We start from the raw sequence: 21,440 nt of genomic DNA, 5'->3' as shown, positions 1-21,440 counted from the left end.
GCAATCGTGTTCCTGTTACTGAGCACGGAGAGGCTTGCGGCTCGGTCTCTCCAGGAATTCTGACGCACCGCAAGTCCCTGTGGTTGGAATGCTTCTTTCCTCATAAAAGCCCCGGGCCTCAGAAGAGGAAGATTTCTTAGGGGACTAACATTTGAGGTAGAGCTTCCCAGGACCCAGCCACCTTGTTACACGAAACACCCAACAGAGAGATCCACTTTACCTCAAGTTATTTGGGGAGGGGGAATAGGACCCCTTAATTACCATCCGCTCCCCAACTTCTCCTCCCCCAGGTAAGCATACAGTGAAAGAGGGAAAATGCAAGTGGAACTCTTGCCAGCCTTTTCCCCACTTCTTTTTTTTTTTTTAAGTATCTTTTTTTTTTTTTTTTTAAGATTTTATTTATTTATTTGACAGACAGAGATGACAAGTAGCGGGGTTCGATCCAAGGATACTGGAATCATGACCTGAGCTGAAGGCAGAGTCTTTAACCCACTGAGCCACCCAGGCGCCCCATTTTCCCCACTTCTAACCAGACTGCCACCCCAGTGTCCCCTGTCAGAATTCTGGAGCCCCTAATGCTGCCCCAAATCTAGAGCCCTTGATGACATGGATGGGTGAGTGCCTAGAGGCCAGGGGCTCTGTGACTCTACAGGCTGCTGCCGCTGCTCTTGCCCTCGAATGCTACCTCTCAGCTCTGCTTTGCCTAAACCCCTTTCACTGTGGAGCTCTTCTTCCTTCCTCCTCCCCTACCTGTCCCATCTCGCTCCCCTGGCTGCTCCCCCAAGCCTGATTAGGGTGCCCCTGCTCTGTGCTCCCACAATACCCCGTGCTTCTTGTATCCACGCACATACCACCCTGCGATGTAGTTTTCTGGGGGTGTGAACACTAAACCCGTGAAGACAAGGACACACCTGCCCCACTTACCTCTGTCCCCTCAGGATCTAACATAGCCCCTGGCAGTGGTCGGGGGGCAAGGGAGAGGGCAAGTCTTCATGGAATGGATGCACATTAGGTTTTGCTGTGATGGCTGGTTGTTTTCACAAGGGGCCAAATCCCACCTTGAACTAGCTGGCAGCTTCTACAGTTTGGCTGCTGTGAGAGCCAGAGGAATTTCTCCTCTCGCTGAAGTTCAGCTTGAACAATGCCAGGAAGATTCCCATGTCCCAGGCATTGTGGCTGAGGAGGTCTGAAGGTGGGTGGGCTGAAAAGCAGAGGCAAGTCAACACCATGAGGTGAGGGAGCTGGCAGACGAAACCTCAGGCCCTGGGAGCCCGGGATCCCGTGGCAGAGCTGTGTGAATTGCTGTGTCCTGTGCACAGATCTGGGGAATGACTTCCCATTGTCAGCCGGTGCCTTGCTGGAGTCTGTCCCCCTGCATTTTCATATGGATTCACTCCTCAGCTCCCTTCTGTGTTGCTTGTTGGCTTTGATAGGATTGTTTCCTTGAAGGCTTTGGTCATAGGAGGCAAACGTGCTTGAGCTAGCTAGCGTCCACCATCCCGGGGAGTGTGTGAGACGGGACGTCGTGGTAAGAAGTGCAGTCAGACCTCGTGAGAGCCTCTGCCTGGCGACAGGGAGGTGATGAGATGTGAAGCCAGCCACATTTAGCTGTCAGGCAAAGCCCTCTGCCTTCTCACCTCCACATCTGTCTGCTTCATTCTTCCCTCCCCACAGAGCACGTTTCTCTGTCTCTCTGTGCACCTGCGGCAAGGGGCCGCTCGAAAGTGTATGGAGCTTTCCCAGCTCGGAGCCTCTGTCTGAGAGCATGTCGGCATGGCCAGGCCTCTCTGCATTTGAGTTTCTACCTCCTGCCAGTCAGCTGGTTGGAAGCAGCTTCTCACCACAAGTCCCGTCAGCCATGGCCTGGGGACAAGGGCAGGTACATTTATCTGTGCCTGGCCCCAAGAGTTGTGGTAGAGGTGAGAGGGGTAGTTCGCAGAAGAATGGATCATGGGATTAAGCAGAATCTGCATATCTTGACCTTGACTGATGTGAACTTATGTGTTTCAGTGTGACCGTTTATGAGTGTCGTGCTGGGAGTCTTATTCTTTCATACAGGTGTATGGGGGGGGGGTGTATGAGAGAGAGAGAGGGAGAGAGAGGCGCCATGTACATGAGTGGCGGCTTCCAATCTCTTCCTTTACTCATTCGTCCACATGGCAGGTTCTGTGCTGAGAGTCAGGATTATCATGGTGAACAGAACAGACACAATCCTTGCTGTGACCCGCCAGGGAGATAGATGTCACACAGAGGATCACACAAAGGAAGGAAGTGTCCGGGCTGAGGTCTTCAGGGTGAGGTTAGTCTGCTAGTCGGTGGGAGGGGGCAGGAAAAGGTGTTCCATGTGGAGGATGAACATATGTCCAAGGCCCAAGGCAGGAGGAGGAGGTGATATTGAGAAATCAAGAGGCCTGTGTCACCAGAGTTCAGGGAATAAAGGGGGTTGTTTTGCAAGCAGAGCCTGGGTTTTGTAGACTCTCACAGATCCTGCAAGGACTATCGTTTATCTAAGATCACGGGAAACAGCTCAATGCTGGTTCTTTTCTAAAGTCCCCTCCATCGCTCTGACCTCATGTAAACTTGCAGGAAGTGGGCTGCCCCCTCAGTGCCTCTTTCCCCTGGCTGCAGTGAGGGGCTCTCTGATGCTTTTAGTCTCCTCACAGTGGACAGGGACCCAGCCATCAAGCCCAGTATATGACTTCTGCTTGGGGACTTGGCATCTCTCTTGTTAGGTGACCTCATCCGCAGCTGTCTCAATCAGAGATATGGGTTCTGAATAACATTGATCCCCCCATTCCTGATGCCTGCTCTCCTCGTTACCTCCCGCCTCCACCCTGTCTTCTCTCCGGTCCCCAACCCCTTCTTCCTTGTGCAGCTGGCTGGCCCCAGGCAGGTTGGTGCTAGAATGAGTGCTCAATCATTGTTGCTGAAGGTGGAGTAGCTCTGTGCTCTGCAGAAGCAGCCCTCCTCCACCACCAAGGGCGCCCAGCCACCAGGAGTTCCCAAGGCCTCCAATGCCAGCTTTTCCCATAAACACAGTCTTCCCCATCTCCGGGGCGTTTTTGGCTCTGGGCTTCTCAGGGGCTCTGAGTGCCCCAGGCCAGGCCAGTTGGTCTCTTAGATATTTGTAGCTTTGGAGGAGAGGTGGTAAGCCTGGAGAGGAGAGTTCTGGAGTGGGCCAGGCTAGTGGGGTGGAGATGACCTCCATCTTGGATGTGCCCTGAGTCAGAGCTGGCCAGTGCAAGCCCAGTGCACCAACCAACATGCCATCCCCGGCCCTGACTAGCAGCCTTGTTTACCATCTCCTTACTGCCTGAAGACTGACCAGGCCGTTAGCTCCCCAGGAAGAATTCAGACCCTTGCTCTGCAGAAGTAACAGGTAATGCTTGCATGATTTCTGAACTCTAAGCACCCATTAGCTTAGCTTCCTGAACTCTAAGCACCCATTAGCAGCCATTAACTCTTAGCACTTATTAGCTCAGTCCTCACAACCACCCCACAAGCTGGGGAGCAGTCGTGTTCTCATTTTACCAATGCTTCCAAGATCACCCAGACGTGGTGTGTGAGGCCAGGACCTGAAACCCCAAGCACGAGAACCTGCCTCACAGAGTGCTCTTTCCGATGTTAACTGACTTGGCCTCATCTTGATGAAGCGATGGCCGGTGTAGGCAGGTTCCCCTGCTGCCCAACTTTCCAGGTTTACAACATTAACTTCCTGATTTGCTTGCAAATGGGCATTTCTCTACGAAAACTGCTTCAGAAATTCCCAGCCCAATCTCAGAGGCCTTGGCATTCTAGCTGATGAGCCAAGGCTGCAGAGAACAGGAAGTGAGGGCCCTGTGGGAAGTCCCGGCGGTCAGGAGTCCCCAGGGAAGGGCACCCTGCTCTCCTCTGGCTCTCTGCACCTCCCAGCCGACCTCAGGCCCTGTGTGTTGAGTGGAGGGACCCTGGGAACGAGCCCAGGCCCCAGAGACAGGGTTAGGGGAAAGCGAAGCCCTCCCCCAGACCCCCCTTGAGACCCCTTCTGCAAGTAAGCATGGTATTCCCTTCTCCAACAGAAGAGACGGGTTTGAAGGTGGCCAGGAGGCTGGACTGCTCCTTCACTTTCTTCTTCCCCTGTGCCCTTAAACCCTGTCTAGAGAAAAGGCCTGTTTCAATGCTACAACTTGTAACGCATTTTACAGTCTGCATGCTATGTCTTCCTCCAGTCTGCCCCTGCTCTAAAGGACACTTCCAGAGTCATACAACTGCTTAGCTGCAGGCCTGGGGACAAGATCTGGGACTTCTAGCTTGTCAAGGAAGCCCTTGTCACTACTCCTCATGCATCAACCCAGATGGTCTTAAGGATCCCTGAGTTGTCTGCTCCCTGATGGTGGGATCCAGGGGCATGAAGCTAGAGAGCAAGTTCAGAAAGGCAAAGAGAAAGTTTAGGGCATAGGGTCTTGGAGAGAAGGTGGGGAGAGTATCCAGCCTTGTGGACAGTGTCATGCCAGCTGCTGGGGTGGGGAGCCTGAGGGGAACTGGAAGAAGGGTTGGACACCCTGCTGCTCCATTAGCCTTGTCCCCACTGTATGAGCCTCCACGTGGTCCCCAAATAAACCAAGAAGATCCCCACCCAAGGGTCTTTGCGTTTGCTCTTCCCTGCCCTGGGATACTCTTCCCCTTCTTTGACGTCACTCAGGTCTCAGTTCACGAGTCACCTTCTCAGACTGGCCTTCCCTTCCACTTTATGTAAAACATGCGCGCATCCCTAAGTCCCTCAAAAACAGAGCATGCTTCTGATTTCCCCTGGAGCACATACTGTCCTACGAAGTTAGTGTATTTGTTTACTAGTTTCTTGTCTGCCTTCCTCCATTAGATAATCATGGACCTTATCTGGCTTTCCCCCCCAGTGCCCGGAAGAGTGCCTGGCACACAGGATTAAGTCATTCCACGTGGTCTGGATGAAAGAGCACATGCACGCGTGAATGGGCTGCAGTCGGCTTGAGCCCAGAGTGGGGTGGGCATAAAGGTCCAGCCTTACTAAGCCCGCTCAGTTCCTCGTGTGAGATCTCTGGCTTTACAGAGATAAGAACCAGTTTGGCTTCTGTTAGCCTGAGTCACCCTCTTGGAAGCTGGGCTTGGCGAGCCCTGCATGGGTGTGTGAAAGCCAGGCACAGGCCCTTCCTCTTCCTCTCTGCAGGTAATCAGGAGGGAAGGAGCAGCTCCGCCCTGGGAGGTGTGGTGGCACAGGTAGTGCCCACTGCTTCTCCTTTATGTGCAGCAGCTTGGTCTGGAGCCAGAGGCTGGACGGTCTCATAGGACTGCGGATTCTACCAGGCCTTTCCCATGGCTGCAGGTAAGTTTCTCTCACTCCTACTTTTCCATCTGAAAAATGGTGGGGGAGGGAATAGCTACCATTCGTGTTTACCAAATGCTCTCAGACTCTCAAGAGCAAGCTTCCAGGGAGACGTCAAGGGCAGGTAGCTCCAGGCCTGTCTGGGAGACCTGGCTGAGGGGGAGGCAGCAGCAGGCCCCACAGATGCTATGGGGCTGGGGACACTAGCCCAATGCCTGCCAGACCCTCAGGTGACAGAGGGGGCACACCTGCTGCAAGAAAAATCCTGGAGCTCTTAGAGTCTGTTGGTCATTTTCCACTGGTGAGAGAGACGTGGAAATTGGGGATATATTTCTGTTCAGTGGGAGAAAGAACCATGTGAACTCAATGAGAAACACTGACAGAATTGGGCACCAGGTCTCAAGATCTGAAGGGTCAGACGCAAGGGCAGGGGCCGGAATTCCTTGGCTACACCTGATTCGTTCTAGCAGATGGTTGTCTCATGAGGGTGCAGGCTCAGGTGGTCAGAACTTCTCATTTTTTTCAGGAATAGTCAGATATTCCGATTTCCTTCAGCAGTATTTTGATTAAATGAAACAACAGAGTGAGCAAAGAAAATATTCAACCTGTGGGCTGCTACTGGTTTGCAATCTCTGCTTAAGATCTGTGTGGCACAGAGAAAAGAACTTAAACTTGGGAGTCTGAAGACCTAGTTTCGAATTCTGTGCTCGACCTTGAATGGGTGAACTGTTTTCCTTTCTGGGTCTCCCTCTTCTCAGTATCAAGAGGAAGCTGACCAACTCTCAGGGTCTCATGGGCATGGTCATAGCCAATTCTCCCATAAGCCGGCAGACCAGGCGCTCCGCTGAGCAATTAACATGACCCATCTCTTCTAATCCTCACCACAACCCTATGAGGAAGCACTAAGACTGTTTACTGTTTCATAAGTGGGAACTTGGACAGAGAGGTTAAGTAATTTGCCCAAGACCAGACAGCCACTCTAAGGGGAGGAGCTGGGGTCCACTGCAGATGGTCTGTTCCATACCACCCTATTGTGCTCTTGGATGCAGAGACTGAGTGAGCTCATGCAGGAAGAAGGACTTTGTAAACCACAAGCAGTTTTTCCAAGAGCAGCAAATCCTCCCCTTTCCCTCGGCAGGTGAGGCGATTTCCAGTGGAGTGGGTTAAATTGTCAGCCCACGGTCTTACCCTTCTTTCAAATGTGTAAAGAGGACACCATTCCCAGAACCAGACAGTGATAGAATGTGAAGGAACCTTTATGCTTAAAAACAGTCCACTTTGAAGTATTTTCAACTGGCACATGGTAGGCGCTGAGTAAGTTCGAGTTCAGGAGACGAGGGCGTGCAAGCCCAGTGAAGACACCATGTTTTCTGGGAGGCCAAGGAGCAGGGCTCCGAGAAGGGAGACCATGGAGACCATGGAGAGATTTAGGGTTTGCCTCAAGGTCTGGGAGCTCGAGGACTGAGGAGCAAGGACCAAGTTGAGTGTGCACCTGGGACATGGAACTTCTCTCACTGGCCCTCTTCCTCCTCTCTAACACCACTGACCTCACAGCCAAGGTGCGTGAAGGTGAGGCGGGAGGAAGAGGATGTAAAGGTGGAGGCAGTGATAATGATAGAGAAACTCCTTTTTTATAGCCTAAGTTTGAAACCAATGTGGAGCTACAGGAGGCAGACCTATTTTGATTTACATAGTTGGAGGAAGTGTGAATGGCTAAATTAAAAATTAACTTGATCCAAAGGGGAGTGATTGACCAACGTTGCATCTGCTGTGGTCTCTTTTCCTGCATGGAAGCCTAAGGCTTTTGGTTCTTGTGTGCTTTATCTACCTACGTATTTATCTAATAAAATGAATCACATCTCTGCTGGGTAGGACACAATGATGGGCAGCTAATCGCGCCTGCAATTTGCAGTACTAGCCACCAGATGGTATGAGCACCTTTTTAGGATTTGTATTATAGGGTGACCAATCATCTCAGCTTTCCGGAGATGCAGGACTTTCCATACTAACATTGGAAAGTTCTGGAAAAACCGGGCAAATGGCCACCTTAGTCCAAAGTCAGTTATAGAGCTTTCTTGTTAAGCTCCAAAAGGAGCTTTCCTTTCCTTACTACCAAAAAAACAAACTCCTAAAATTTCCAAGCAATTGTGGAATAAATTGTTTCTCTAGAAGACATGAGTTCCAATCAAAAGGAACGCCGTAAGAGCGAATGTAATTTCTGCTTCTATTCCCTGTGCAATGAAGCAGAGAGGAAAGAGGTCAGTTGCCTTTCTGGCAGGACTGGTGTATGGGAAGGGATTCAAGAGCTGGGTTCAAATCCTGCCTCAGCCACCATCTGGGGCAAGTGATTTAATCTTTCTGAGCCTTGATTTCTTATTCTGTGAAGTGAGTGTAAGTATAAACCCGCCTTGAAAGTGGGTGTAAAGATACCCACCTGGCGCAGTTGTCATGAGGGCTAAGTGAGATCCATGGAAAAGAAAGAGCACACAGCCTGAGCCCGAAGCGCAGAAGGTAAGAAACCCAGCTGTGCCCTCCCCCAGTTCCTGGCCCGCTCCCTCTCCCTCTCCACCTGCCTTTGGAGAAGCTAGCTGCCTTATGAAGCTGGTCACCAAAACCAAGAAGGCAGGAACAAACATGTGCCTCTAGAAGGACCAGATAAGCAGATAAAGAATGGCTTTCGGTTCAGATCCATATCAGACCCAGAACTGCTGGAGCAAAAACTATCTTGGAAGACTTGGAAACTTGTACAAGATCCACAGTAAGTTTGCCATTTGGACCAGGACGGGAGCATGCTTCTTGTGAAGCCGAGACTGATAACAGTTGACTTTATATACAATCTCCCAACAACCGTCCCCAGGCCAGGAGGGCACTCAGGTGGGCCAAGACACCTGGGAGAACCTCTGTCTCCAAACCTGGCCTGTCGCCGTGGGCAGCTTCTCACAAGCTCCTGGGTTTCGTAAAAATGGACTTGGTTACAGGGCAGGTCTCGGCAGGTGGAAACTGACAAGAGAAGATGTGAGCTGGTGTTTGCCCGTCCTCCTCCTATTTGTACTGATATATTTACTCAGCTCTTGGAAAGAGTAACCAGAGACTTTGTACCATTATCTTAGTAAAAATTTCCGAAGTTTGGGCATGTGTGCTGTGTGCTGTGTGCTGTGACGCTCACGTACGCAGGAGTTGGCTGAAGGATCTAAACGTGAGATCGAGCTGTTGCGAATTAAGGTGCACATCTGTCCGCCCAAAGCCGGCTGCTTAAATTTTGATGAATGCTGTTTGTGTGACCTGCCTGCAGGCCAGCAGACACAGTTGGAAACGTTTACACCAAGGTTCACTGAGGTGTCCTGGTGACCTGGATTTGTCGGGACGGACCGCTGGCTGTGAGGGGAATGGGACCTGGGGGCTGAGCTGCTGGGCTGAGGCAGGGAGAGATTGGAGTTGGGAAATAAGATGTTCTCTCCCAAGAAGGACCAAGAGCCGTCAGATCTCCCCATCTCTGTGGGGTGCCGGAGCCGGCAGGATCCGCTTGTGAGCATCTCTTCCCAGTTCTGCATTCAGCATGGTCCTGCTGGTGGCTTGGGATCATCCACGGAGGGAGTGTTTATCCCAGAGAAACCAGCAAAAGCTACTAACTAATGGGAACTTTTTTGGAGAAGCCAGCTGTCCACATGGACCAGCACAGCACAGCCCTGCCTTCAGGCTCAGTGGCCCCAGATCACACACCAGGTCTCATCTATCTGTCCACGGGCCCCAGGGTGATCTTAATGAAAGAAATTTGACAGTGTCACCCTCTGGTTCCAGGTTCTTTAAGATAAATTCCCTGCCCCTTGGTGCAGCATTAAAGGCCCTTCCTCCTCAGACTTCTGCCCAGACTTTTTCACGACTTCTGCCCCTACCCCCAAATTCTGTTTGGACTCTGCCATCCTGAAAAATACAACTCAAAAAATACACATCGGGCTCCACATCTGGCCCAGGGCCAAAATGCCTGCTGTGATAACCAGCAAAGCTAGCAAAATATATTTCGAAATAATCAGATGGCATCAAAGAATGACCAGGGCTTTGAAGTACTGCAGAGGCCCCGACAGGTGGAGGTCAGCCTGGAGGCCTTTTGGCCCAGGAAACATTTTCTGGTTTCAAAAGCCCCAGCTGAGTTTTGGACAGTCTTATGGGGTTGGACAGGGGGTAGGAGAGGATAAAATTTGTGTTTTATCTCCCACTGAGGAGAAGGGGCCCTGATAAACACCCCAGGTCTGGGCTGGGACCCTAAGGACCAGGACTGAACAGAAATGGAGTAACCTGCCTAGTTCTTGATGCTCCATTGTGACCACTGGAAGCCTGCTGGGGGGAAGGTCACCCGGAAGCACCCCCAGCCTCACTGCCCAGGGGAAGCAAAAGGGAATCCTCTCTAGATAAAGACAATATGTCCAGGGCCTCAAATGACCTCTACAATGTTTGTTATACTACCGTGCCCAGCAGTCAATAGAAAGCAGCCAGGCATACGCAAGACAACCTGTGCACCAGACAGAAGCGGATTCCAGAAGGACACGCAGCAGGGATTCAGATAACGCCTTGAGCAGGCATAGGCTTTACAAGAACCATGAATACTATGTCCAAGGATTTAAAAGACAAGACTGAAACTTTTGGCAGAAACCATACCCCCCCCCCCAGAAAAGGAAGCAGATGGCAATCCTAGAACTGAGGGATGCAATTAGCTGAGATTGAGAAATAGCATTTATTGAACCCTTCCTATGTGGATGGTGCCCTAAAGGCACCAATAGTGGGCCAGGGCTTGGTCCCAGTACAGCTTGTCGAGTGTCACTCCGAGGACATGGTTGTCCTATTTCCCTCTGAGTGGGCCTTTGTCATTTCTGCTGTTACCAGGGCAGGGCAGGGCTCAACATGTAGAAGGCACTCGATGTCGTTTGCTGCCTTAAGCTCACAGGGAGAGCACAAGGTCTGAGTGGGAAGGCAGGGTCCGCAACGCGGTGTGGTCATCGAACTGAATTCGGGAACTAGAGTGAGGGGCTGAGCACCCAGAACCGAGAATAAGTTTAGTCAGAGATTTCCTGTGGGCAGAAATCATAGGGACACCAACTATTTTTGATAAGACGGAACCAAGAGTGGAATTGTGGCCAGAAGTGTGAGGAGAGTGGAGGAGCCTCAGGTCCCCCGCTCACTTCCTCCCCCAGCCCAGACGGTGAGGGCCTCCCCTCTGGAGTCCAGCCCGGTGAGCCGAGCAGGGTGGATGGGGTTAAGGGCATTGTGACTGACCTTTCCCACTTTACGTGGGGCGAAGAGGCAGACGCAATAGCTTTCCATTGTGTGAGTATCTGCTGCGTGCCAGGGTCAGGGTTGAGTACACTGTGTGCAACATCTCAGTCCTCACGGAACCTGTGACAAGGCCTCAATTATCAACCCGGTCTAATGGATAATGAAACTGCAGACAAGAGAACAGGGCGTGGGTGGCCCAGCTCCTAAGTGGCATGGGAGAGGGCAGCCCCAGGTCAGCCTGACTTCTCAACCTGGCCCTAGGGACTCCCTCCTCCCCACCTGGAAAGGCCTGCTAGGCCACTTCTCCAGCAAAGGTGGAGAACCCAGGGTTCTGCTCTCTGGGAGAAATCTGTCTCTCTGAGAGAAATCTGTCTCTCTGAATTTGGGCTGGAGACAGGGGAGCATTTACCCAGGAGCCACAGTGTGGGTGGGACCTTCACCTGGAATGCTGTCTGAGGGCAGGCAGGCAGGACGGAGCCCCTTGGCGCCCCCTGGGCAAGTCATCCTTTTCTTCAGTCTCCAGGGATGTTTTTCAAGGGGTGCTGGGGTGATATCAAGGAGGGCTTCGGAAGTGGCATTAAAAGACAAGAAGGAGAGAACTTACCACAGTGGGGGCTTGCTGCCTTCCCTCTCAGCAGGGGTGGTGACCAGTTTAGGCCCCTGATGATTCGTAGGTGTTCCAGAAATTATTCAGCAAATGCTGAATGAATGTGGCAAATAATCAAGCAGGTTCTTACCCATCACATCCTCCAGCCAGCCCTCCCCCAAACCAACAGAACTCCCCCTTGGCCCTCAAAGGTAGATATTCTTTCTTGCATGTGTTTCAAAGGCGAACGCCTTCCTCAAGGTCACTCATCTTGTGAGGACCGAGGGGACAAGTACAAGTCACTTTGTCCCTCAAAGTAATCACCCAGAGAAGTGATACAATTTTTGCAGAAATATTCCATTTGCTCTGAAAGAGTTTTTTAAAGATATGAGAAATTCATCTGTAACCTTTATTTTAAAAAATCTTTTAAAATTGAGGTGTAATTGGCATATAACATATTAATTTTTTTAAAAATTGAGATATAATTGACATATAACATTAAATTATATTTAATTAAAGTATAATTGACATATAACATTAGTGGTATACAACATAGCTGTTTTCACCTATCATCTGTTTTATATACATAGTTATAAAAGTATCTTTTTTCTTGTGATGAGAACTTTTATGATCGACTCTTTTAGCAACTTTCAACTATACAATGTAGCCATCCTCTTTGAAGGATTTTGACCTCATTTGGACAATGACACTGATTTGTTGGTTAAAAATAAAGTCAGACTCATCAAGATCAGCTGTTGAACAGGATGACCACTGGCTGGGGGTCTGGGGACCCAGATTCTTAGGCGTACCTTTGCTGTTAATGCTCTGTGTGACCTTGGGCAGGTCCCTTTCCCTCTTTGGGTCTTTCTGAATGTTCTTCAAGACAATGATAGGGTGGGTAAGACCACTGCCGAGCTCCCACCCAGTTCTCCAATGGTGTAATCTGTGCTTCTGCATTAACGCTGGGCCCTCTGATTACGTAAAGCCCTGTCCATGCTCTTGCCATCCATAAATGGGAATATGCATACCTTTTTCCTAACTTCTAGAACGTAGTAAGGGAAGAAGTTAATGCTTATGTGTGCTCACTGCAGGCTGGAATTTCTTCCTTCCTGTCTCCCTTCCTCTCTTCCTTTCTCTTTTCCTTCCTACCTCCTCCTTCCTCCCTCTTTTCACCCATAGAGGAAGACATGATCAACCCCACTCTGGGCACTGAGGCAGAAGGGGCAGAGGCAGAGCCCCGAGAAGTTCAAGGTCACATGGGTAGCAAATGGCAAGTGGCAGAGGTGAAATCTGGATCCATCTGTCCAAGAGTTAAGTTGACCCCATTTTTCCAAGACCATACTTTAAAGACGTGGATCCCAGAGAGAGAGCTGAGGTTGAAACACCTCTCAGGAAACTGACTCCACGGCAGGGATCAGCGGACTTCAAGCCAAATGCAGCCAAAAACAACTTCAACAAAAACTCAAGCTGCCCTGTCCTATTCTGAAAAACAGAAATGCCCTGTATTTGTAAATTGTGTTAGAAGGTAACTGGCTTGTCATTTACAGATCACCTATCACTGTTTAAGCGACAATAGCTGAGCTGAGAAATCATGACAGAGACAAACCCTAAAATATTTACTATCTGGTCCTTTACAGAATGTTTACTAGTCCCTGGTCCAGAGTCCAGCACGGCTGTCCATCCTTCAAAGAACACAAAGTGTCATGAGACTGTTCTGTGTGCCGAAGGGCCCCACCACTTGGCTTGTTAGAAAGGAGGATTTTTTCTACTTAAATCTATTTTTTTTTCCCCTTATATCTATTTTTAAAAAGGTCAACAAACCGTTTCAGGATACCTGTCAGGCCAATGAGGGAGTCAGTTTTCATCGCGCTCTTCCCAGGAACTCAGTGAAGGGGAAATAGAAATCTTAATTTTGGGGAAATTGCATGGGGGAAAAGGGGAGGGAATCAGTTACGACACCCCGTTGCGACACTCAGCACCGTTGAAAGTGACAACAACAAGGGTTTCTCATTTTGGAAATATGAGGGCATTTCCGTTTCTCAGAGTAGGACAGGGCGGCTTGGGTGAGTGACTATTTTCTTTATAAGCGGCAACTCGGGGCTCGAAATGGCAGTGTCGTGTTGCCTCGCTGTGGCCGCAGAATGGACACCTGCAGGTATCCCCTCAGTTACCTGATCTCTTTCCTCCTTTTCCTGTTCCATTCAGAGATAGCCTGCCATCCCTCGGGGAAGAGACCTTGCAGGATGCAAGTCTTCAGGTAAGGCCGCCCCTGCGAAGGCATGGTGGACGGACAGGCAAATGGAGCCACTACTGGCCGTGGGGGGCCACTGGCCACCACGGTGACTGCAATCTGAGTTTGGGCTGGAAAGGGAGGTCCGTTATTCAGGAAAGGGGAGCCACATCCGTGGTCTTTAGGGAGTGTGTCTCAGAATATCTCAGATGGGCAGAACTTGGCCAGAGGCCTGGCTGATTGTCCCAGAGACTCTGGCAACTCAGTGAGTGACAGCCATGGAGTCATGCTGAGGCTCTTGGCTGGGCAAGGCAGCCAGAGGGAGGCCCACTGTGGGCGGTGCACAGCCCGGAGGCCCAGACTGCCAGCCAGCCTTGTGGGTCCGTGTGGACATGATGGAGGACCCCGCTCCTTTGTGGCCTCAGTTTCCCTGTCTGTGACATGGGGTTAAGGATAACCCTCTGCCTGCCTTACTGGGTTGTTGTGAAGATCAAAGAGCCCCTGAGCATGACTGTGATTTAAAAAAATTGGGCCAGGAGTTTTGTGAGATGTCACCAACATTGTAAAATCAACAGGCTATGGCTCTGTCCCCATGGGCCCTCTGTCCTGTAACATTCTGGGACTAAGCCACACCAGGGTGACTTCACCCTTGAATCGAGTTTCCCTGGCTTAAGATGCAGTTTGGGATTCTGTGCATGTGTGTATGTGTGTGCATTTCTAGACATGGGAACTTCTTCATGGGCTTTGCCTCTGCCTCCTCCTACTGACTGGGGGCTCCAGGAGATGCACTTTGAGGTCTCTAGTAGGAGACTCATCCAGGAGCTCAGAAGAATCTGGAAAGGTCCGATTTTTACATTTTGTCCAGCCATCCCTCACTGAGCTCATGAGCTCCCCAAAGTCACCCGATGTTACGGGCATTGGTTGCCACACTTCACTTGTGAGGAGATGAGGCACAGTTCCAAGGTCACACAGGTGGGCAGCAGGGCACAGAGGGCCCGTGTTCAGGTTGGGGCTATGCAAGCTTGGCTCTCAGCCCTTCACCAAGGGCTCGATGGCCACATGTGGCTGGTGGCTACCATGGTAGAATGTGGGTACACTGCTTTCGAGAGGTGACAGCTGGGCCTCCTCTTCGTCCATGTAGACCTCAGCGTCTCCTCCATGCCAGGGCTGGGCTAAAGCACCACACCTGTATCAGAAAGCTGAATGCAGATTCAGTGAGCTCTGGGGGACACAGGAAGAGTGGGGGGAGGCACAGGACTGGGCATACAGAGGTTGTTCACCATAGTGGGGGGCTTTTGCATTTCAGAATCTGGGATATTAACCAGAAGACCTTCTACCTGAGGAACAACCAGCTGGTTGCTGGGTACTTGCAAGGATCAAATACTAAATTGGAAGGTGAGTGGTTGCCAGGAGAGTGGATGCTTTGTGGGTCCTGGGTCATGTTGGCCTGGAGTCTGTGGCTTGCTCCCCAAAACCTTCGGTTCAAAGTCCTAACTCTCGCTGGATCTTTGTGGCTGAGTTGGAAGCTGGGGGAGGCCTGGCCACACTCGAGGGCAGCCTCAGGAGGGTAGGAGAGTTATCTAGTTCTGGAGCCCCCACCTGCTGGCACGGTGTCACAGGGCCACAGCTGGCAGGGAGAGGGCACAGAAAGTAAGGTGCTCCCTTTTCCTCCATGACTATGAAGGCTTCCATGTTCCTATGTTGTTCAGATCCTAACTACCACCCAAAACGAACCCACCACATCTAAATCTGGGTTCTGTCCCTTATCCTCGGACACAACATCAGCCATGTTCTGGTCCTTGTTCTAAACAAGCTCCATGAGCTTGGGCAGGCTTCCCCCACTCCATCCCTCAATTTCTCCTTCAGGGAAATGAGGCCGGCATGATGGCGCCATGAGAGAGTCTCTGAGCATGAGCTTCCTGGGATGTTTTCACATCCTTGTTGGCTGACTTGGCACAAGGGATGGCTCCCACCCTGCCCCGTCCCCTTGTTCTCAGCTCCCTGCCTTGCCCTAAAAGAGTATAAGACTGGCCTTTCCTGTCCTTCTGTTAATTCTCCTGATGAACATGCCGAAGCACAGGAAGGCTGAGATTCTCACTGCTGTGTGAAGGCTCAGAGACTACCAAGGCCAAGAGGCAGGTTCAAAGTCACCCAGGTGCCTGTAGACCAAGCCCTAGGGCCCAGTGTGCTATTTTCCTGCACCTCTGGAGACCTGGAGCACAGATGTCCTGGGTAGAAAAAAGGACAGGAACCACACAGAGCAGAATCTAGGCAACACAGTCCTTGAAGAGTAACAGAGACTACTTGGTTTGATCTTCTGTTTGAAGGCAGACCAGGAAGATGGGGCTTTCCTGTCCTTCTGACCTTCGGGGTTTAGTTGGTGGGTGGGCAGTGGGGGGAGACAGAAAAATCTCCTGGGAGAGTCTGGGCTGCCTCCTTCTCTCTGTGCAACCTGACCCTGCCTTCTGCTCTTCCCCAGAGAAGTTAGATGTGGTGCCCATCGAGCCTCATACCGTGTTCCTGGGGATCCATGGGGGGAAGCTGTGTCTGTCCTGTGTCAAGTCTGGCGATGAGACCAGGCTCCAGCTGGAGGTAAGGACCCATCTCAGATAACAACCACCCCAAACCCCATAGCTGGAACAATGGCAGTAGGCTCTTTCTCGGGCTTGGGGTTGATGAGGCAGGTGCAGCGGGCTGTGTGCTCCGCTTGGCATAGCTCCTGTGCCTCCCGCAGCAGCATCAGTGAGGAGTTCTGCTGGGGGTGGGGGGAGATGATGGCTTCTCACTCCCCAGGCTGCTGTTCCGCATGCTCTCCCGAGGTCAGCGTGGGCCTCCTCACAGCATGGCTGCTGGCTTCCAAGCCAGATTATTCCACAAAGACAAGCCTCCATGTGCAAATGTGTATCAAACCCTCACTGACATCATTCAGCTCACATCCCATTGGCTGAAGCCAGGCGTGGGGCTAAGTCTAGTCTCGAGAAGGGAGGGGACTGGGAAGCATGGTTGCCTTGGAGGCCCCATTCTCTGTGTGGCACTCTCCTGCCCAAGGCCCCTGATCCACTTGGACTTGCCCTCTTCCCAAGGAAGTGAAGCTTCAAGACCTTTCTCTTCTAATCCTTATTTACTCAAACCCACCCACTGGCATCCCATCTGGGGCCCTGTGCTCCTTGCTCCCCGCAGTGTGAAGGGGAAGAGATGGCTTTGCCTCAGGGGCTTGTGGGTCAGGATCTTTACTCAGTGTGAGTGGCTGGAACTAACTGGGGCACCGTCCCTTCTCCCGACCGCAGGACAGGGGCATTCTTTCAGAGGGCGACTACTCCGTGTGGAGGGGGGATGAGGAGGACGTTGTGTGTACTGTGCCCAACGTGCTGTGCTGACCTCTGCCCACCCCCCGTCGCCATGCCCTCTTGCCAGAGGCGCAGGCCAGGAGAGAACTCCGGCCTCCATGTGCACTGCCCTCTGCTGAAGACGCCATGTGTTTACCAAATGTCCTGGCCCAAGGCTAGAGCGGCCAGATTCCCCAAAGTCAAGGCGTGACTGTGGGACAGCCTCTTTGTGTCACTGCTGTCCCAGACAGCCCGGGACACATGGCCAGCTGCAGGGGTCCCTGGTCAGTGTTTCTCCAGCTCCTTCTCTAGGCCAGCCAGGGGCCAAGTGTGAGCAGGGGGAGGGAGGCAGCACAGATCCCTGGGCTCCCCAGCCCTCACTGCTCCTGTCTTGGCCTCCAGGCAGTTAACATCACCGACCTGAGTAAGAGCAAGGATCAAGACAAGCGTTTCACCTTCATCCTCTCGGACAGCGGCCCCACCACCCGCTTCGAGTCTGCCGCCTGCCCCGGCTGGTTCCTCTGCACAGCACTTGAGGCCGACCGGCCCGTCAGCTTCACCAACACCCCCGAAGAGGCCAGGACGGTCACCAAGTTCTACTTCCAGAAAGACTAGTGGTGGGACCAGGCCGCACTTGCCCCATGCCCAGCACATCGATGACTCCACAGACACCTCACCACGCTGCCCGCGGCCTCCTGGCTGTCGCGGGGGCTGGGAGGGGCAGCCTTGGTGGGGTGGGCCCTCGGAAGGATGGCCGAGAGCCCCCGTGACAGGACTCTGTCGCCAGCCCCTCAGCTAAGTGACCTCGATGCTGCCTCCATGGTAGTCTTTCTAACGTGCAGCTCAAGCCACAGCCCTGCTCCAGGCCTTCGAGCGGGGCCTGTGCCTTCCGGATGGAAGCCAGGCTGCTCGGCCAGCCGGCCCTCCGCTCTGCCCGCCATGACTCCTTGTCCTTCTCTCTCGCCCTGGAGGGATCCCTCACGCCCCACGCTGCCTGCCAAGCCTTGTTTTGCAAACTGAGGCTGTTCTGTGAGGAAAACTCACAGAGTCTGTGCCACAATGGAGGACAAGGATTTCCTTTTTCTTTTAAGCCAATTGCATCCAGTCTGAAAGAGAGTCCTTTATTTAGAGACTGTGGCCTTTCTGGAAAGGGGGCGGGGGAGGGGGAAAGGAGCTCTCCCTTTTGGTTTCCCTGTCTTATTTTTGTAACACCCTAACCTGCAAAAATGAGAAATTAGTTTGTTATGCTGGTCCCTAGTTTTTCTCTTTCTGTCACGTTCCTCACATCTGGCTCCCACTGCCCAGGCCCGGCACCATCTCCACTCCAGGCCTTGTACAGCGGCCCCCGCTTTTCCTCTCCCAGCCCGCCCATCAGAAGCTCCCAGCTCCCAGGGTGCACAACTTTGGCTTCCCTGGGGCCAGGTCTCCTGGGAGGGAGGAATTGCTCTTGGACTATTTTAGCACTTCGGATGCTCTGAGACTTGTTCAAGGACGGTTGTGTCCGTCTGTCTCCCAGCCCAGAGCCCCAGATTCTGAGCTCCTGAGAGCAGGGAGCATGACCTGACTGTGTTTGGCCATCAGCGTATGCTCACTGAATGTGTGTTATGTGTGCAGAGTAGAAAGTCTGCTACTCCCTGTGACTGAAGCTCTGTTTTACAATAAAATCTTGAAAACGTACCTACTTTGCTGGCTATGTCTTTGGCCTCGCCAGGGTTGGTGCGTGGAGAGCCTGGGAAACGAGGAAGCCAAGGGGCCTTTCTCACCCTGGGGGCTAGGCCTGGCTGCCTCTCTTCTGAGAATCCTTTCCTCCTTGGGCCTCATTCTCTCTGGATCTGTGAGAGCGGATCTCCCTGTCAGGAAGGTGGGTAGAACCACTGTCCACGATAGCCGCCAACAGAAAACCATCCAAACACCCATCACCGAGGAATGAATACAGATATTGTGTATGTTCATATAAAGCACAGAAAGCGGGTGAACGGCAGTCGGCTGCGTGCCACAGGGAGGTGCACCTTGACCACATGACGGGGGCTGCGGGAGTCACAATGGGAGTCACATTAAGCGCTCCTGGAGCGCGAGTCTGTGGACATAAAGCTAAAACAGGACAAACTCAGCCTTTGCAGGGAGGGGTGTGCAGACAGGGGGTGAAAACAGAGAGAGAAGCAGGGATGGGCTGTGTCCGAAAGCGGGGCGGCTGGGTGATCCCCTGGGAGACAGAGGGTCAGATGGGAGCACCCGGAGGCTTTTAGGATCCAGACGACACTCTATCTCTTGGCTGCGGTTAGGTGGTTTTCTGGGTGTATGCTATATTTCACAATTTCAAAATCTAAAAAAAGAAAAGCCTTGCCCCTCTGGGGAGTGAGGAAAGGGGGCACTGGGAAATAATGAGATCGCCGGGTAGACTATTGAATTTGGCCCCTCGAGGTGTAGGAGCTTAAGATCGTCCTCGGACCTGGCTCGGCTACCAGCCAGGCCAGCTGCCAGTGTGGTCCCTCCTCCCTCCCGGGTTCTGCTGACTTCTGGACTTGGTCTCTGGAGCCCTCGAGTCAGACCCGACTGGGTGGCCTCCGTCCTTGAGGCCTGCTGCTCCTTGTTCCTAGAGAGAGCTGACTGAGACAGGGTTTGCAAACAGCACTCCTGGCACTTGCCTCCAAGGTCCGGGAAACAGAGCTCAACAAAGCTAGGCCACGAGGCGGGGCTGCAGGTCTCGAACCTGGCTCCAGCCGAACCCTCTGCTCCTCTCCACTTCCCCAGCTGGACTTCGCGCACCACTTGGCTGGAAGAGGAGATTTCACTGCTAATAACTAAGTTCAATCGGTTAAAAGGCCACCGAATGGAGAAAATATTTACTATCTCTAGATCTCAGCTCCTCAGAGAAGTCCACCCTTGGGTCAGCCGTCTCTTACTCCCGTGGAAGATGGAAGAAGCCACACACCTGCTCCCCAGGTATGATGTGGGATAAAATGAGCCGGTATGGGAGCAGTGCTGTGCATCAGGGAAGGATCCCAGCAGCTGGTAGATTTTTAGTCCCTGCGAAAGGGGGACGTTCAGGGCAGAAAACCCTTCAGGGATTAATGGCAACAACAGCAACAACACTTGTGGGGCCCTACTGCCATCCTGCCCTCTGCTGACAGAAGGGAAACTTGGGGTTTGGACTCCTCATGCAATCAAATCAAGCAGCCAGTCGTAGCTAAGTAAGAGGCAAGGGAGCAGACAATCAAGTGCACGGGCTCTTGAGTGTTCCGGCTCTCCCGTTGGCAACGTGCACTCCCGCACAAGCGAGTTAATGTCTTGGAGGCTCTGTTTCCTCCTCTCTAAATGCAGGTGATAGCGAAAGCCTGACTGAAGCTTTGCCATATCACTGTGGTCATATTACTGTCACTTGTTTTCTAAGAGTCAGGGCTCAAGGGAATCTTCAAAGCCTTGCTGCTCCAGGTGTGGTTCCGAGATCAGTATCATCATCATCATCATCAGCAGCAGCAGCAGCAGCAGCAGCAGCATTTTGGGAGTAAAAGGCAGACCCCCAGGCCCCATGCCAGACTTCCTAACTTAGGATCTTCCTCTGAAGCAGGTCCTCAGGTGATTCAGTGCAAGTTCAAGTTTAAGAAGGTCTCCTTCAAAGTGCAGTGCTCGTGCAGTGTATGAACTCAGGAACATTTGTTAAACCGACTCTCATGATTATAAACCCAACTCATGTCCTCAACATCCCTCTCACTAGCTCACTGATGATACCCAAAACTCGCCTCTTAAGACCTCCTTACTCCGGCTTCAAGGGTTCTTAAGAGAGGAAAAGCTTTAGGGGCACCTGAGTGGCTCAGTCGGTGAAGCATCTGACTCTTGGTTTCTGCTCAGGTCATGATCTCAGGGTCGTGAGATCGAGCTCTGTGTGGGGCTCGGCGATCAGCATGGAGTCCGCTTGTCCCTCTCTCTCATAAATAAACAAAATCTTTAAAAAGAGAGAGAGAAGAAAAGCTTTAAGCCCCTTCTAGAACATCACCAGCTCACTCAGGGATTTTGATCTGTTTTGCTCTACGACATATCCTAAGTCCCTCAAGCAACACTTGGAATGTCCAGGGTGGTCAATTGATATTAGATTAAGCAGTGAATCGGCCATTGATATATAAGTAGGAACTCATGTATTACATGGGTCAGAAAACTTGGGAAGACAGGGAACTTAGGCCACAGAAGTTTTTTTTTTTTTTTTTTTTTACTTTATTTTTTTATTTTCAGCATAACAGTATTCATTGTTTTTGCACCACACCCAGTGCTCCATGCAATCCGTGCCCTCTCTAATACCCACCACCTGGTTCCCCCAACCTCCCACCCCCTGCCCCTTTAAACCCCTCAGATTGTTTTAGAAAGAAGCCTAGGGGAAAAACAAACAAACAAACAAACAACCCCTGGGCGTTGCAGGTTGCAGATTTTGGAGCACATCAAAGAAAAAGAAACGGCCACAAGGTGGCAGCAGCGCACCCGGGCTTTACTGGGCGGGGCCTTGACCGGTGCGCTTCTGCCCTCAGAAGTCTCTCCGGAGCAGTAGGGAGTTGCTACTTAGGAGGACTTGGGGACTTGGGGGGGGGGGGGGGACGACTCATGTGTCTAGGTGATGTCACTCAGCAGCACAGTGAGGAATTTCTGGGTCAGAGAGCTCCGAAGCACAGCGGCAGCTTGGGGTCTTTATGGCCTGGGGCTTAT

General features: G+C 52.0%; 1 protein-coding gene and 1 long non-coding RNA gene across 5 annotated transcripts; one reads left to right on the top strand and one right to left on the bottom strand.

Annotated features, from left to right (window-relative positions):
• The first annotated feature begins 5,181 nt into the window (after positions 1-5,181).
• On the top strand, positions 5,182-18,425 carry IL1RN (interleukin 1 receptor antagonist). 4 transcript variants are annotated; one of them, XM_059188356.1, is made up of 5 exons: positions 5,182-5,338; positions 13,398-13,449; positions 14,729-14,817; positions 15,902-16,014; positions 17,151-18,425. In XM_059188356.1, the coding sequence occupies exons 1-5, from the start codon at positions 5,329-5,331 to the stop codon at positions 17,361-17,363; spliced, it is 477 nt and encodes a 158-aa protein (XP_059044339.1). In that variant the 5' UTR covers positions 5,182-5,328; the 3' UTR covers positions 17,364-18,425. The 4 variants fall into 4 exon arrangements, with proteins under 4 accessions (XP_059044339.1, XP_059044338.1, XP_059044337.1 ...); XM_059188355.1 differs by lacking the exon at positions 5,182-5,338 and adding an exon at positions 13,175-13,255; XM_059188354.1 differs by lacking the exon at positions 5,182-5,338 and having other exon boundaries at positions 13,268-13,449.
• On the bottom strand, positions 10,049-13,107 carry LOC131840427 (uncharacterized). The gene is made up of 4 exons (XR_009357343.1): positions 13,027-13,107; positions 11,047-11,169; positions 10,607-10,726; positions 10,049-10,360 (listed from the first exon to the last, which is right to left on the bottom strand). It is a non-coding gene; the product is annotated as an uncharacterized LOC131840427 (long non-coding RNA).
• Positions 18,426-21,440: the final 3,015 nt, after the last annotated feature.

Source organism: Mustela lutreola, chromosome 9 (assembly GCF_030435805.1).
Source record: "Mustela lutreola isolate mMusLut2 chromosome 9, mMusLut2.pri, whole genome shotgun sequence".
In the NCBI taxonomy this organism is placed as follows: domain Eukaryota; kingdom Metazoa; phylum Chordata; class Mammalia; order Carnivora; family Mustelidae; genus Mustela; species Mustela lutreola.
The sequence above is the reverse complement of the archived record's forward strand: the minus strand, read 5'-3'. Positions and strand labels throughout refer to the sequence as shown.

Bases quoted from the DNA above. Each gene is read 5' to 3' on its own strand.
- IL1RN (XM_059188354.1), top strand. From the start codon at position 13,334: ATGGACACCTGCAGGTATCCCCTCAGTTACCTGATCTCTTTCCTCCTT. The intron at 13,450-14,728 runs GTAAGGCCGCCC...TTTGCATTTCAG, and splicing joins TGCAGGATGCAAGTCTTCAG to AATCTGGGATATTAACCAGA. The intron at 14,818-15,901 runs GTGAGTGGTTGC...GCTCTTCCCCAG, and splicing joins ATCAAATACTAAATTGGAAG to AGAAGTTAGATGTGGTGCCC.